General features: G+C 48.9%; 1 protein-coding gene across 1 annotated transcript in view; it reads right to left on the bottom strand.

Annotated features, from left to right (window-relative positions):
- The window catches only part of ATP6V0A2 (ATPase H+ transporting V0 subunit a2), a 407,112-nt gene that overhangs the window by 317,644 nt on the left and 76,278 nt on the right, over positions 1-13,190 (bottom strand). The window contains exon 3 of the mRNA XM_069215012.1: positions 5,122-5,219. Within this exon, the coding sequence (XP_069071113.1) occupies positions 5,122-5,219 (98 nt within the window). The remainder of the gene's footprint in view (positions 1-5,121; positions 5,220-13,190) is intronic.

Below are 13,190 nucleotides of genomic sequence, written 5' to 3'. Positions count from 1 at the left end.
ATCAGTAACCATCAGCATGGTTACATCAGCCCTGTCACAGTAAAGTTTGAGGTGCTTCACATGGGTCACTATTTTGGGTAACCTGCTAGTGCCCAGGTTTACCAAGTAGGTGACCTCACTTTTCTTTTTAAGAATGGGGTAAGGGACACTCCACTTGTCTTGAAGTGCCCTGGGAGTCACAGGCTCCAGAATCTACATTTTCTGCCCTGGTTTAAACTCTACCAGTGTAGCCTTTTGTTCATATTACGGTTCTGCTTCTGGAGCTGTTGGCTGGATTCAAGGTTGTTGGATGCCTTTTCCATGTACTCTGCCATCCTAGAGCGGAAGTCTAGTACACAGTCCATCACATCTTGCCTAGGTCCTTGGAGAGTTCTCTCCCAAACCTGGAAAAGACATCCATTTGAGGTTTTAAGGGAGTCTCCTGATCATGCCCTTCAATGTCTTGTTGAACTTTTCAACACATCCACTGGTTTGTGGATAGTACAGAGTGGTTAACTTATAAGTCACCCCACACTCATGCCACATGTGTTTCAGGTAAGCTGACGAAGTTAGCACCTCTATCAGAAACCACCTCCTTAGGAAACTAACCTGGTTGAGATACTAATTAGGGCCTTTGCTACTGCAGGGGCTGTAGCAGACCTAAGGGAAATTGCTTCAGGACACCTGGTTTCATGATCCACTAATACCAGTATATACAGGTTTCCTGAGGCTGTGGGTGGCTTAAGTGTACCCACTATGTCCCCACCAACCCTTTCAAAGGGAACCCCAACCACAGGTAGTGGAATTAGAGGGGGCTTTGGGTAGCCACCTGCCTTACCACTGGCTTGGCAGGTGATACAGGAGTTGAAAAACTCCTTAACCTTTCGTGACATGTTGGGCCAGTCTAAATGGCTGTCCAGCCTATTCCAAGTTTTAGTTTGGCCCAGATGGCCAGCTAGAGGGATGTCATGGGCTAGAGTGAGGATGAGTTTCCTGAACCGCTGAGGCACTACCACTCGCCTGGTGGCACCAGGTTTGGGGTCTTTGGCCTCAGTGTACAAGGGTCCCTCCTCCCAACAGACCATGTGGGAGCCACTGACACTTCCCTTCTCCTGTGCAGCAGCTTGCTGTTGCAGGCCTTCAAGAGAGGGACAGGTTCTCTGTCCCTGGCACAGATGGTTCGTAGTGGGTCCTCTTGGGCCCAAGAGCTCAACCAGATAAGGTTCAAGTTCCATGGGCTCAGTTCCCTCTGAGGTTTGGTAGACTTCTTCCTGAGGAGTCTTTAGCTTTTTGCTGTTCAGAAGCTTGTCCCCCAGTCTTCTTGCATTTCCTCTTGGAAAGTTGGGCCATTATTCCATGCTCCAACACTTCTTTTTCACCCTGTGCTCAGCTTTGTGCTCTCGTCTTTACACATACCATCTCAGGGATTCCTAGCCTGGCTAAATGGGTTTTCTTGGTTACCTCAGCCCATGCTGAGGACACCAGGTCATTCCCTAGCAGACGTTCAACTGGGATTGCAGAAGTGAGGACACCAGGTCATTCCCTAGCAGATGTTCAACTGGGATTGCAGAAGAGACCTCTACCAGTTTCAGGCCAGTAACCCCTCCCCATTCTAAGGTCACCATAGCCACGGGATGGACCTTAGTTACATTGTCAGCAATAGTGACTGGATAAGTTTGTCCAGCCAGATACTGTCCTGGGGAAACCAGATTTTCTGTCACCATGGTGACACTGGCACCTGCTTCCCTCAAGGCTTCTACTCTAGACCCATTAATCAAGGGATGCTGTCTATATTTGCTCATATTAGGAGGCCAGACAGCAAGAGTGGCAACATCTACCCCTCCCTCAGAGAATAAAATAGCTTCAGTGTGAATCCTGATTTGCTCTGGCCACACAGTTGATCCCACCTGGAGACCGGCTGTACCAGTACTAGCTGGTGCAGCACTAGGGGGATTCTTTTTGGGACAGGTCAAGTCTCCGGTTTGGTGTCCATTCTGCCTACAGTTGAAACACTAGGCCTTTTTGCGATCAAATTTTTTACCTTTGTAGCCATGAGTGGTCACTGAAGAGGTTCTGGGCCTAACCTCTTGAGCAGGTTTTTGGGGGCCTTTAGAAGACTCTTTACTTGTATCCATAGGCGTCTCACCACCCTCACCCTGTAATCCCTTTTCTTTTGGTCATCTCCAGTGGAAGTCTTTGTCACCCTAGTCTTGCCCAGTGGTCTGCCTTCTTTCCCAATTCTTGGGGAGAAACTGGACCCAGGTCTACCAGATATTCATGCAACTTTTCAATGAAGCAGTTACTTAAAATGTGTTCTTTCATAAAGAAGTTATAAAGCCTATCACAGTCATGCATTTCACTTCCAGTTAACCAACCATCTAGTGTTTTCACAAAGTAATCTACAAAATCAACCCAGGACTGGCTCAAGGTTTTGTGAGGCCCCCTGAACCTAATTCTAGACTCCTCAGTAGTGAGTCCAAAGCCCTCACTCAGGGTAGCCTTCATGAGGTCATAAAACTCAGCATCTGCTCCAGTGCGTGTGAGGAGTCTATCCCTACACTTACCAGTGAACAGTTCCAAAAGGAGAGCCCCCCCAGTGAGACTTGTTCACTTTTCTCATTCCCTCCCAAAGGCTGTGAACCACTTGGTGATGTGATCACCATCCTCATACTTGGGGACAATCCCTTTGGGGATGTTAAGGTCACAAGATGTCTCTCTTTCCCTAGCTGCCACCATTAATGGGTACTAGGCACATTTCTGCTCTCTTCCTCTCTACGTCCAGGAGATGTCTCTCCAAAGCTAGTCTTTTGGCCATCCTTGCTAAAAGGGGGCCCCCTTCACTGAGGCTCTCCTCAGTATTTCCTCCCCTTCGGGAGACCCAGATCCTGTGAGCACTATCCTTGGAGTCAGGGGCACAGAGGCCCTGTTCTCCAACTTCTTCCTCATCTGAGAGGGGATCATCCTCTTCAGTAGGGTGTTCCTTTGCATACTCTGCCAAGAGCTCCTGGAACTGAATCCTGGTAGGGCTGGAACCAGTTTTAATATTTTTGAGACCACATACAGACCTTAACTCTCTCATCTTGAGATGAAGGTAAGGGTTTAAGTCGAGCTCCACAACCATGTCCTCTGAGCTGTTCATTTAGTTGCTAAAGTTGGAGATTACTTTTTGGGAACTAAAAACGACTTCTAGTTACTTACCTCTATCTATGGTAACTTTTTAAACTTTTTAGAAACTGCTAAAAGGGACTTAACCAAGGCCCTAGCAAAACTTTTTAAAAATTTGAAAAATTGTCAATTCAAAAATCAGTTAAATCTAAAGGCAATTTTGGAACTTAGTCGTGTGGATCAGATGTTGGCTGAGTACTCCAGCAAATGCAAAGTCGCACTCTGATACACTGCTGATACACCACTGAAGGAATCCGTCTCTGTATATACTATACCAAAATGAGTATAGCGTAGACAGAGTCTAGCGGATCCTCAGAGGATAAAGTAGATAATACTATGCTCTCTTTTGGGGTAGTGTGGTCTAGCGGTTAGGCTTATCAGAGGGTAGTGCAAAGCATTTGTTGTACACACACAGTGAAGAAATGAGGCACCCACTCAATGACTAACTCCAGGCCAATGTTGTTATATAGTAAAAATATACTTTGTTACTTTATTTCTAGAACCAAAAGGATCTTTGTTGCAGGGAGGTACAGTTGTAAGTTTGTATCTTTGTTTAGGTTTTGCAGATAAAACAGTTTACAAGTAACACTTTTCAATTTCAAAAGTAGACACTTTTGCAATTTCTCATAGGAAGCAATGCAGTAGTGTGTGGGGGAGGGGGGAGGAGGGGGGGGAGTGTTAACACAGTTTACAGGTAGGTACCCAACTTACGGTCCCAGTCATCGGGGTTTAGAATGGAAAAACATGTCAAAGTACCAGTTGACCCCAAAAGTGCACCACCAGCAACACAGGGCCAGCCAGGTGCTGAGGTCAGAGGGGGGGAGGGGCACTCGGGGGGGAGAAACAAGTTGCAGGTAAAAACCTCAACCTGCAACTTCAGGGCACTGACTTGGTGGGTTTAGACGAGCACTCGGGGGCCATAGGTCAGCACCAAACACACACCACACAACTACAGGGGCGGCTGGATGCAGGGTGCAAACACAGCGTCGGGCACCCAATGCTTTTCAATAGGGAAACCCCGGGGTCACAAAGATACTGCAGGCTGGGTCCAGGGAGTCGGTCGCGGAAATCCAAAGGATGGACAGGTAAGAGAGGACCCCGCTGGACGTTACTGGACCGTCCGTCAGATTCCCCCAGGCCAGGGGGCTGCCCATTCAGGGGTACCTTTAGACATTGGGAATCTTAGTTGGATCCGGTCACAGTCAGGGGGGACCTCCAGATTAAGACTGCAGGCATCGTCGTGTTGGCCAGGAGGAGTCAACCCAGGTTAGACTGGAGGTCAGAATCGTCTTGGGACCTTCTCTGGACCACCTGGACATTAGGTGCAGAGTGGGTAGGGCTCGCGGATCCAGGGTGGTTCTGGATTCCTTCTTTGGTGTTTCTTTGTGGACAGGGCCGCCCTAATCAGGACTTCTTAGTCCTCTGGTGGGCAGGCAGTCATCTGGGGGTTTGTAGAGGTTGCTGGTCCTGCAGGATGCATCGCCTGTTTGTAGCAGTAGCCTTGAAGCTGCAGACTGGCTGGTAGGGGTGGGGACAAGTCAGTAGTCATCTGGAGCCTTCACTGCTGGGGTCGGTTGTTCAGTCCTTCTTCTTCTTGAGGTCGCCAGGAATCTGAAAAGCAAGGTTAAAGGGCAGCCCTAATTACCGGATTTAGGGGCGTTACAAGGGTCAGAGGGCAGTAGCCAATGACTGTTGTCCCCGAGGGGGGCTACACCATTCCAGTACCAACTCCCTTTGGGGAGGGGGACACATTCATAACCCTGTTGGCTGGCATCCCCCAAATCAAGATGGAGGATTCTGCCAGGAGGTGTTCACCTAAGGGTGGTCCTAGCTGGGGTGGACACACCTTCTAGTGTTTACTAATTTTCCCACCTGACATTCTGTCAAAAGTGGGGCTTGGCCCAGGGGGCGGGCATCTTCCACTTGGTGAAAAACAGAAAAACACCTGCGCAAATTACAAAAGCATTGACAACTTACCTGTATGTCTAACATGTGCTTAGGTAGAGGAGCTGGAGGAATAATGGGGCTCTCTGGAAGAGGAATGTCAGCTTTCTTGATTTCTTGCACCAAATAGTCTGGAATTAGCAAAGAATAAGAATGTAAATGGTCCAGGCGTGTTACTTTATATTTAGAAATGAATAAATGCAGGAAAAATAAAACACTGTCATACTGGAAACAGAACTACAATAGTAAATCTGCAGATTAACCAAATATGTTTCTGCACTGGGAAAGCATGTTGGCAATACAGTATCAAATGTTCCTAAATTCCATGAAAGAAAGACTTTTTGTTAGACATAAGTTTTCATTTGCCCTATCATGTGTCACACACCAAGGGCTACAAAATGGGATAATGATGATAATACATATAGCAGGCCTCAATATTTAGCAAAGACAAATGGCCATTAATCTGGTACTTTCTTTTCTGATGTAACACCAATACTCGCACAAACACAATGTAGATTAGGGATTCTAAAAACCCACTAGACTGAAAACTCCTGACATGCTACCAAGACCTGTTGGAACTGTCAAGCTCATAAGACTAACTTCATTCACATGATTTTTCAATGCATATACCAAAGAGACCTTTAAACAGAAAGCAACAAACTGAGCAATAAAATCTTTGGCCTTATTGAACAAGTTACTTACCTTCCTTTACACAATTCCTGGCAATATCTAGCTGCAGAATCCTTATCTTTGAATTTCTCAGGCGTCAGACTGGATCCGGAAAGTTTTGCATGAGCAGTACCCCTGCACGCTGTCGGTGGCTTTTTTCAGTTCCGCGTGGTGTTGTTGGCACCGGAAGTGATGTCATAGTCACCTATGTAGGCGCCACTGAGTCGCATAGACGTCAGTTACTTTTCACAAATTTCCACACCAGGAGCACAGAGCCATGAAGTGAACTGACAATGGTGTTTCCAAAATAGGGCCCTGAAAGGGGAACAACCTTAGCCCTAGAAATCTGGCCACAGAGCAGGGAGGCATGGTTGGGTGTAAAGAATCTGCAGCTAGATGTGGTCTCTACCAGATAACGGTCTACCGAAGGTAAATGACTTGTTCACCTGATAGAGACATCTAGCTGCACATTCCTTATCTTTGAATAGATACCCAAGCCATACCATCCTGGAGGTGGGTTGAGGACAAATTTAAACTAGAGTAAAAAGTCCTGCAAGACCAAACAGGCAAAATGCCTGTCTCTGCGGACCTGACTTTCCAGGCAGTAGTTTCTTGCACACGTGTGCAAGGATGCCCATATGGCTGCCTGGCAGATGTCCAGGACTGAAACTACATGAGTTTCCTCTAGTGTAATGGGCCTGCAAGCCCTCAGGAGGCTGCCTTTCAGCCAGGGTGTAACAGATCTTGATACAGAAAACAACCCAGGGCGAAATGGTTTATTTCTGTACAACCCGACCTTTTTCAGCTCCTACATACTCCACAAAGAGAGAGTTGGACATCCACCTGGAACTCTTTTGTGTTGTCAAGGTAGAATGACAATGTTCTTTTTGGGTCCAGGCAGTGGAGTCGCTCCTCTTCTTTAAAGGAGCAAAACGTTAGACAGGGTAACAGACTGTCCCAAATAGAATGAGGTCATAACTTTCAGGAGGAAAGCGGCCTGGGTGCAAAGCACAACCTTGTACAGGAACACAGTAAGGTAGGGAGGCTTGAATGATAATGCCTGCAGCTCAATCCGGCCAGATGTTATCGCCACTTAGAAGGCTGTCTTGATGGTAAGCAACTGGAGGGGGCAAATGTGTAGTGGCTGAAAGGGAGCACACGTGAGGAACATGAGGACCAAGTTCAGGTCCCCTGAGGCATGAGGAAGGGAAAAGGAGGAAACATATGTACAACCCCATTCTGAAACCTATTACCAATAGGGGACTTAAATAAAGAGGGTTGGTCAGGCAGCTGCAGAAAGACTGACAGAGCAAAGAGATAACCATCAAGAGTGCCCAGAGCAGAGCCCTCCTGGGCAGAGGTAATAATGAAAAGAAGATCATCAGGAAGAGAAGCACGAGGGTCGACAAACTATTCAAGATGATATTTTACAAATATCTGCCAATGGCACGCCTGGTTTCTAAGATAACTTTACAGACTTCAGGAGGAAGGTCAAAAGCTATCAACTGTCGCAGCTCAATCTCCACACAGAGAGGCTGAGAGTTGACAGGTTTGGGTGAAGAACCCTTCCCTTCTGCTGTGACAGGAGATCCTCCCAAAGGGGCAGCCTGATGGGCGGATCAATGCTCATTTTCAGAAGCTCAGGATACCAGACTCTCCATGCCCAGTCCGGAGTCACAAGAATAGATTCAGCCCAGTCATTACCGATCTTCTTGAGAACTCTGGCAGAAGTGGTATGGGCGGAAAAGTGTACAGGAGTCCTGCACTCCACTTGAGATGAAGAGTCTCTGAGCGATATCCGCCTTAGAAACCTCAATATGTAAAACTGCTCATATTAAGCGTTCTCTTCAGACATAAACAGATCTATCCAAAGCTCTCCACATTGCTGAAAGAGTCCTTGTGCCACCTCCAAATGGAGACGCCGCTCATGATCTGCTAGGCATTGACGGCTGAGTTTGACTGCCCTGGCGTTCAGAGAACCTGCAAGGTGTTGAACCAATAGGGTTGTGCCCTGCTGATCCAGTCATGTCTAGAGACGCAGGGCCTCTTGACAAAGGGCCCACAACCCCACGCCACCCTGCTTGTTGCAGTGCTTCATGGCACTGGTGTTGTCCGTGAACACCTGCACTAACTTCCTCTCGACAGAGGGAAGAAATACTTTCAATGCTAGCCGGATGGCCCTGAGCTCCAGGAAGTTTATGTGGAGTCCGGATTCTGCTGGAGACCAAAGTCCTCTGATCTCCACCTTTCCCCATATAGCTGCCCCATTCCAAGAGAGACACATCTGTCACTACTGTCAGGTCTGGTTGGGAAAGGGAGAGTAGTCTGCCTTTGACCCAATCGCAGATCATCAGCCACCACTGCAGATCTTTTGCAGTTTCCTCTGAGATCTGGACCATGTCGGAGAGATTCCCCTGATACTGCGCCCACTGGAGCTTCAGGTCCCACTGCAGAGTCTGCATATGCCACCTGGCATGACTCACCAACAGGAGGCCATAAGGCCTAGCAGCATCAGGGTTATTCTCACCGAAATGCATCATAGAGGCTGAAACATCAGTATCATCACCTGAATATCCTGGACTTGCTACTCTGGACTTGCTCCCGACTGTGTCCAGAACAGCTCCAATGAAAGGGAAAGCCTGAGAAGGAGTCAGGTGTGACTTCAGCACATATGAAGTGAACCCCAGCCAATGCAGGACTGCCATAGTCTGAAGGTGGGAAACAACAGTCAGGGGCAAGGCCACCTTCAACAGCCAGTAGTCAAGGTAGGGGAAGACTAAAACATCTAACCTGCGCAGATGTGCTCGGACCACCGCCGTCATCTTGGTGAACACCCAAAGGGCGCTGGATTCGTCAAAGGGAAGCACAGTAAACTAAAAATGCTCATGACCTACCTTGAACCACATGTAATGCCTGTGGGCAGGCAGGATGGAGATGTGAAAATACCCATTCTGCAAGTCCAACACTACCACCCAGTCTCCTTGGTCTAGGGCAGATAAGACCTGAGCCAAAGTGAGCATCTTAAATTTCTCCTTTTTGAGGAAGAGATTTACTGTTTGCAAGTCTAGAATAGGGCGAAGACCCTTGCTCTTTTTGGATATCAGAATGTAGCGGGAATAACAACCACTGCCTACTTCTGATAGCAGAACCTTTTCTGTAGTCCCCTTGGCCAGGACAGCTGCAACCTCCTCTCGGAGCAAGGTCAGATGATCTCCCGCCACCCATTCTTGAGATGGCGGTACAGGAGGAGGTAAGGATTGAAATGGGAGGGAGTAGCCCCTCCGAATGATCTGCAAGACCCATTTGTCCGATGTTACGGACTGCCAGTGGAGGAGAAGTTGTTGGATTCTCCCTCCAACTGGGTACCCATGGTCTTGCAGAACTAAACTAGAAGGGGTTAGAGGCTGCAGCTGCCGGGGGCTTTGAGGTGAACAACTTCTGGCTACCAGACCCACAGGATCCAATTGCACAGCTTCCAAGTCCTCGCACAGTTCGGGAAGCTGGCACAGGACCGTGGCTGACAAAGGGCTGGGACGGTGGCACGCCCCTCCCATAGCCACAAAAGGCAGACTGAGGGTGGGGTGTCACTGAGAGGCCCAATCAAAGGGCATGTCCATGAGGTTGGCCTAGACATCAACCAAAAAGCCCAATGCTGTTAGCCAGGCGTGGAACCGTAAGGCCACTGTTGACGAAACCACTCTTCCCAGCAAGTCAGTCGTAGCCAAACCACGCCTAATGGTGAACTTAGCTGCATCTCTCCCATCTTTCACTGCTTGGGAGACGATGGCCCTGGCCTCCTTCAGGTCCTATGGCAGCACTTGTACAACCGTATCCCATAAGGTGTGTGTAGAAAAGCACCCTTTTGGGCATGGTTAGCCCCTACTTTTTGCCTAGTATTTGGTGTGATTTCAACTGAAAAGTGCACTGGGCCTTTGCTAACAAGGCCCCTAGTGCCAGGACTCTTTCCCAAAACTGCACAGTTGTTCTCCATAGTTGGCACACTCTTTAGCACCCTCTGTTAAGTCCCTAGTAAATGGTACCTCTGGTGCATAGGGCCTAGATACTAAGGAAGGTCCCTGAGGGCTGCAGCACCAGTTGTGCTACCCCCAGAGGTCCCTCACCAAACCCACACAATGCTGCCATTGCAGACTGTGTGTGTTAGTGCAAGAAAATGTGAACACACAACCTGTCACACACCCCTATGTGCCAGATCCCCTACCACTGCATGTGCCAAGTGTAAATCACCCCTACGGCAGGGCGCATAAGGACCCATGTGAAAGCATATATGCTTGAGCAGAATTGCCCCTGCTATGTCTCTGTCAATTCTTGGACATAGTAAGTGAACAGGGTAGCCATTTTAAATACATGTGCTGGACTATGGTCACTATGAGCTTCCCAGCTACATGATGGTTTCCCTGAAGCCAGGGATGTTTGGTATCAAACACCTCAGATTAATAAACCCTCACTGATATGAGGTGTGCCCACTTCATGCATGTCCCACCCCTATGTGGACGAGCTGAAGGGGACACCACTTTTAAAATTCCTCCATCTTTGTTTGGAAGGAATTAGGTCACTAGGATTAGGTTTATGCTGAACTGGTACCAACCCCTCCGACCTGTCTGCACTTCGAAAAAGACTCAAGACTCCTGTGAGCAGCAGACCTGCTCTCCAACCAAATCCAAAGAAAAGACACTGCAGCTTCCAGAACCACAAAGACTCCACGCCCAAAGTCACCACTGCAACCACCGTCACTGATCTGAGTGGGAGTGGCCCTCCGGTGCCAGCAAGTTCCCCCAGCTGTCCAGAGTCCAAGTCCATCGTTAGTTCACCCCTCCTGGACTCCCTAAAGTCACCTGCAGCCTCTGCATGCAGGCCCTCCTCTCTTGCACCTACCACAGCAAGAGAAGACAACACCTGGAGCAACCACTGCACCTGTCATGGCTGGCCTGAGCTGAATTGGACCCGTGGTGGCAACAACATCCCCCCGCTTCCCTGAGCTCGAGTCCACTGTGGTTCAGCCCTCCTGGACTCCACAATGACGCCTACAGCCTCAGACCACAGGACCCCTCAACAGCGAATGTTCCAGGCCAAGGAAACCCAACACCAAAGGACACCCATGCATCCATTGCCCCCTGGACCTCAGAAAAGAGGACCAAAGATGCATCTACATACCCGAGCACCCCACGTTTGTGACCTAACTGTTGGTTGCCCCCGACTGGACCCCCCCCAGCCGGAGCCTGCAGCCTAAATCCACAGAGACCAATCCCCATTCAAATACATTGGGCACCCGACGCGTACTGCACCTCTACACCCAGCTGCACCGGTGCTGCCCAGAGTGACCTGTTGGTGTGGTCCTGACCCTTGCCCAGTACTTACCTTAAGTCTACAAGACTGGTCCAGTGAGTCGTCAATAAGAGCTTGCTGACTCTGTTTTCCTCCTACAGGATAACATTGAGGAATTCTGAAATTGCACTAAGTGTCGATTTTTTTAAACTAAAAGTATTTATGCTTAAAAACGTACTTCCCTTATAACAATGTTCTTGGGTTTGAAACATATATAAAAAGCACTGTTATTTTTCTAAACTGGCCTCAGATTTATTTATTGAGTGTGTGTCTCATTTATTGCCTCTCTGTTTAAAGCAAATGCTTAGCACTACCCTCTGATAAGCCTAACTGCTCACCTACACTAGCACAAAATAGAGCATTAGTGTAGGAAACTGGCACTTGTTGTAGTTACCTCTCCCCCATCTTTTGCATGATATTGATGCTGATTTGACAGAGTATGCTGGAGTTCTGCTAACCAGGCCCCAGCACAAGTGTTCTTTCCCTAAAAATGTACCATTGTTTTCACAATTGGCACACCTCTGGCATACAGATAATTCCCTTGTAAAAGGTACCAGTGGCACCAAGGGCCCTGTGATCAGGGAAGGTCCCTAAGGGCTGCAACATGTGTTGTGTCACCCGAAAGGACCCCTCACCTTACACATGCACACTACCAGTGCAGATTGTGTGTGTCGGTGAGGAGAAAAAGGCAAAGTCGACATGACATCCCCCTCAGGGTGCCATGCCCACAAAATTCTAGCTATGGCATAGGTAAGTTACCTCTCTAGCAGGCCTTGCAGCCCTAAGGCAGGGTGCACGCTACCACAGGTGAGGGAATAGCTGCATGAGCAATATGCACCTACAGTGTCTAAGTCCATTCTTAGACATTGTAAGTGCAGTGTGGCCATATTAAGTAAATTGTCTGGGAGTTTGTCAAAACGAACTCCACAGTTTCACAATGGCTACACTGAATACTGGGAAGTTTGGCATCAAACTTCTCAGCACAATAAACCCACACTGATGGCAGTGTTGGATCTATTAATAAAATGCACACAGAGGGCTTCTTAGAGATGCTCCCTGTATTTTACCCAATTCTCTAGTGTAGGACTGACTGGTCTGTGCCAGCCTGCCACTAAGAGACTAGTTTCTTATCCCCCGTGGGGTGAGAGCCTTTGTGCTCTCTGAGGCCAGAAACAAAGCCTGCTCTAGGTGGAGGTGTGAAGCACCTCCCCCTGCAGGAACTGTAACACCTGGTGGTGAGCCTCAAAGTCTCAGGCCTCGTGTTACAGTGCCCCAGCTAGTGGAGATGCCCGACCCCAGACAAGCCCCCACTTTGATCGGCCAGTCCGGTGAGAAACTTGAACAAAACAAGGAGGAGTGACCACTTCAGCTGGGACCACCCCTAAGGTGTCCAGAGCTGAAGTGACCCCCTCCCTGCAGAAACCTACATCTTGGTTTGGAAGACACGGACCAATAGGGATAGGAACGTACTCCCCTCCCCAAAGGGAGTGGACACAAGGAGGGTGTAGCCACCCTCAGGGACAGTACAGCCTCCTGACCCCTAACACGCCCCTAAATTTAAGATTTAAGGGCCTCCCTGAACCAAGATAGTCAGATTCCTGATGACCTCAAGAAAAGAAGGACTGCTGAGCTGAAAACCCCGCAGAGAAGAAAAGGAGCTAACTACAGACTCGACCCCAGCCCTTCTGGCCCGTCTCCTGCTTCAAAGACCCTGCAAAAGAAAAGTGACGCGTTCTGCATGACCAGCGACCCCTGAAAAGCCTCCAGGGGACTGCCTGCATCACGAGGACCAAGAAACTCCCGTGGACAGCGGACCTGTCCAACTAGAAGAGGAGGAAACTACTTCCAAGGGACTCCCATCTCACTCCAGAAGCGTGAGTCCAAAACCACTCTGCACCCGACACCCATGGCCCATGTCCAGGTGGCCCAACTATCCAGAGAGGATCCCCAGGCAATTCCAACCGAGTGTCCACCCTGGGCTGACCTCTCCATCCCTCCACGACGATGCCTGCCGAGGGAATCCCGAGGACCCCCCTGACCGTGACTGCCCAGGACGAAGATATCTGATGACTGGGGAAGCACTGCACCCG

Source organism: Pleurodeles waltl, chromosome 11, assembly GCF_031143425.1.
Source record: "Pleurodeles waltl isolate 20211129_DDA chromosome 11, aPleWal1.hap1.20221129, whole genome shotgun sequence".
In the NCBI taxonomy this organism is placed as follows: Eukaryota; Metazoa; Chordata; class Amphibia; order Caudata; family Salamandridae; genus Pleurodeles; species Pleurodeles waltl.
Note: the sequence above shows the minus strand (reverse complement) of the source record. Positions and strands in the feature narration are given on the sequence as shown.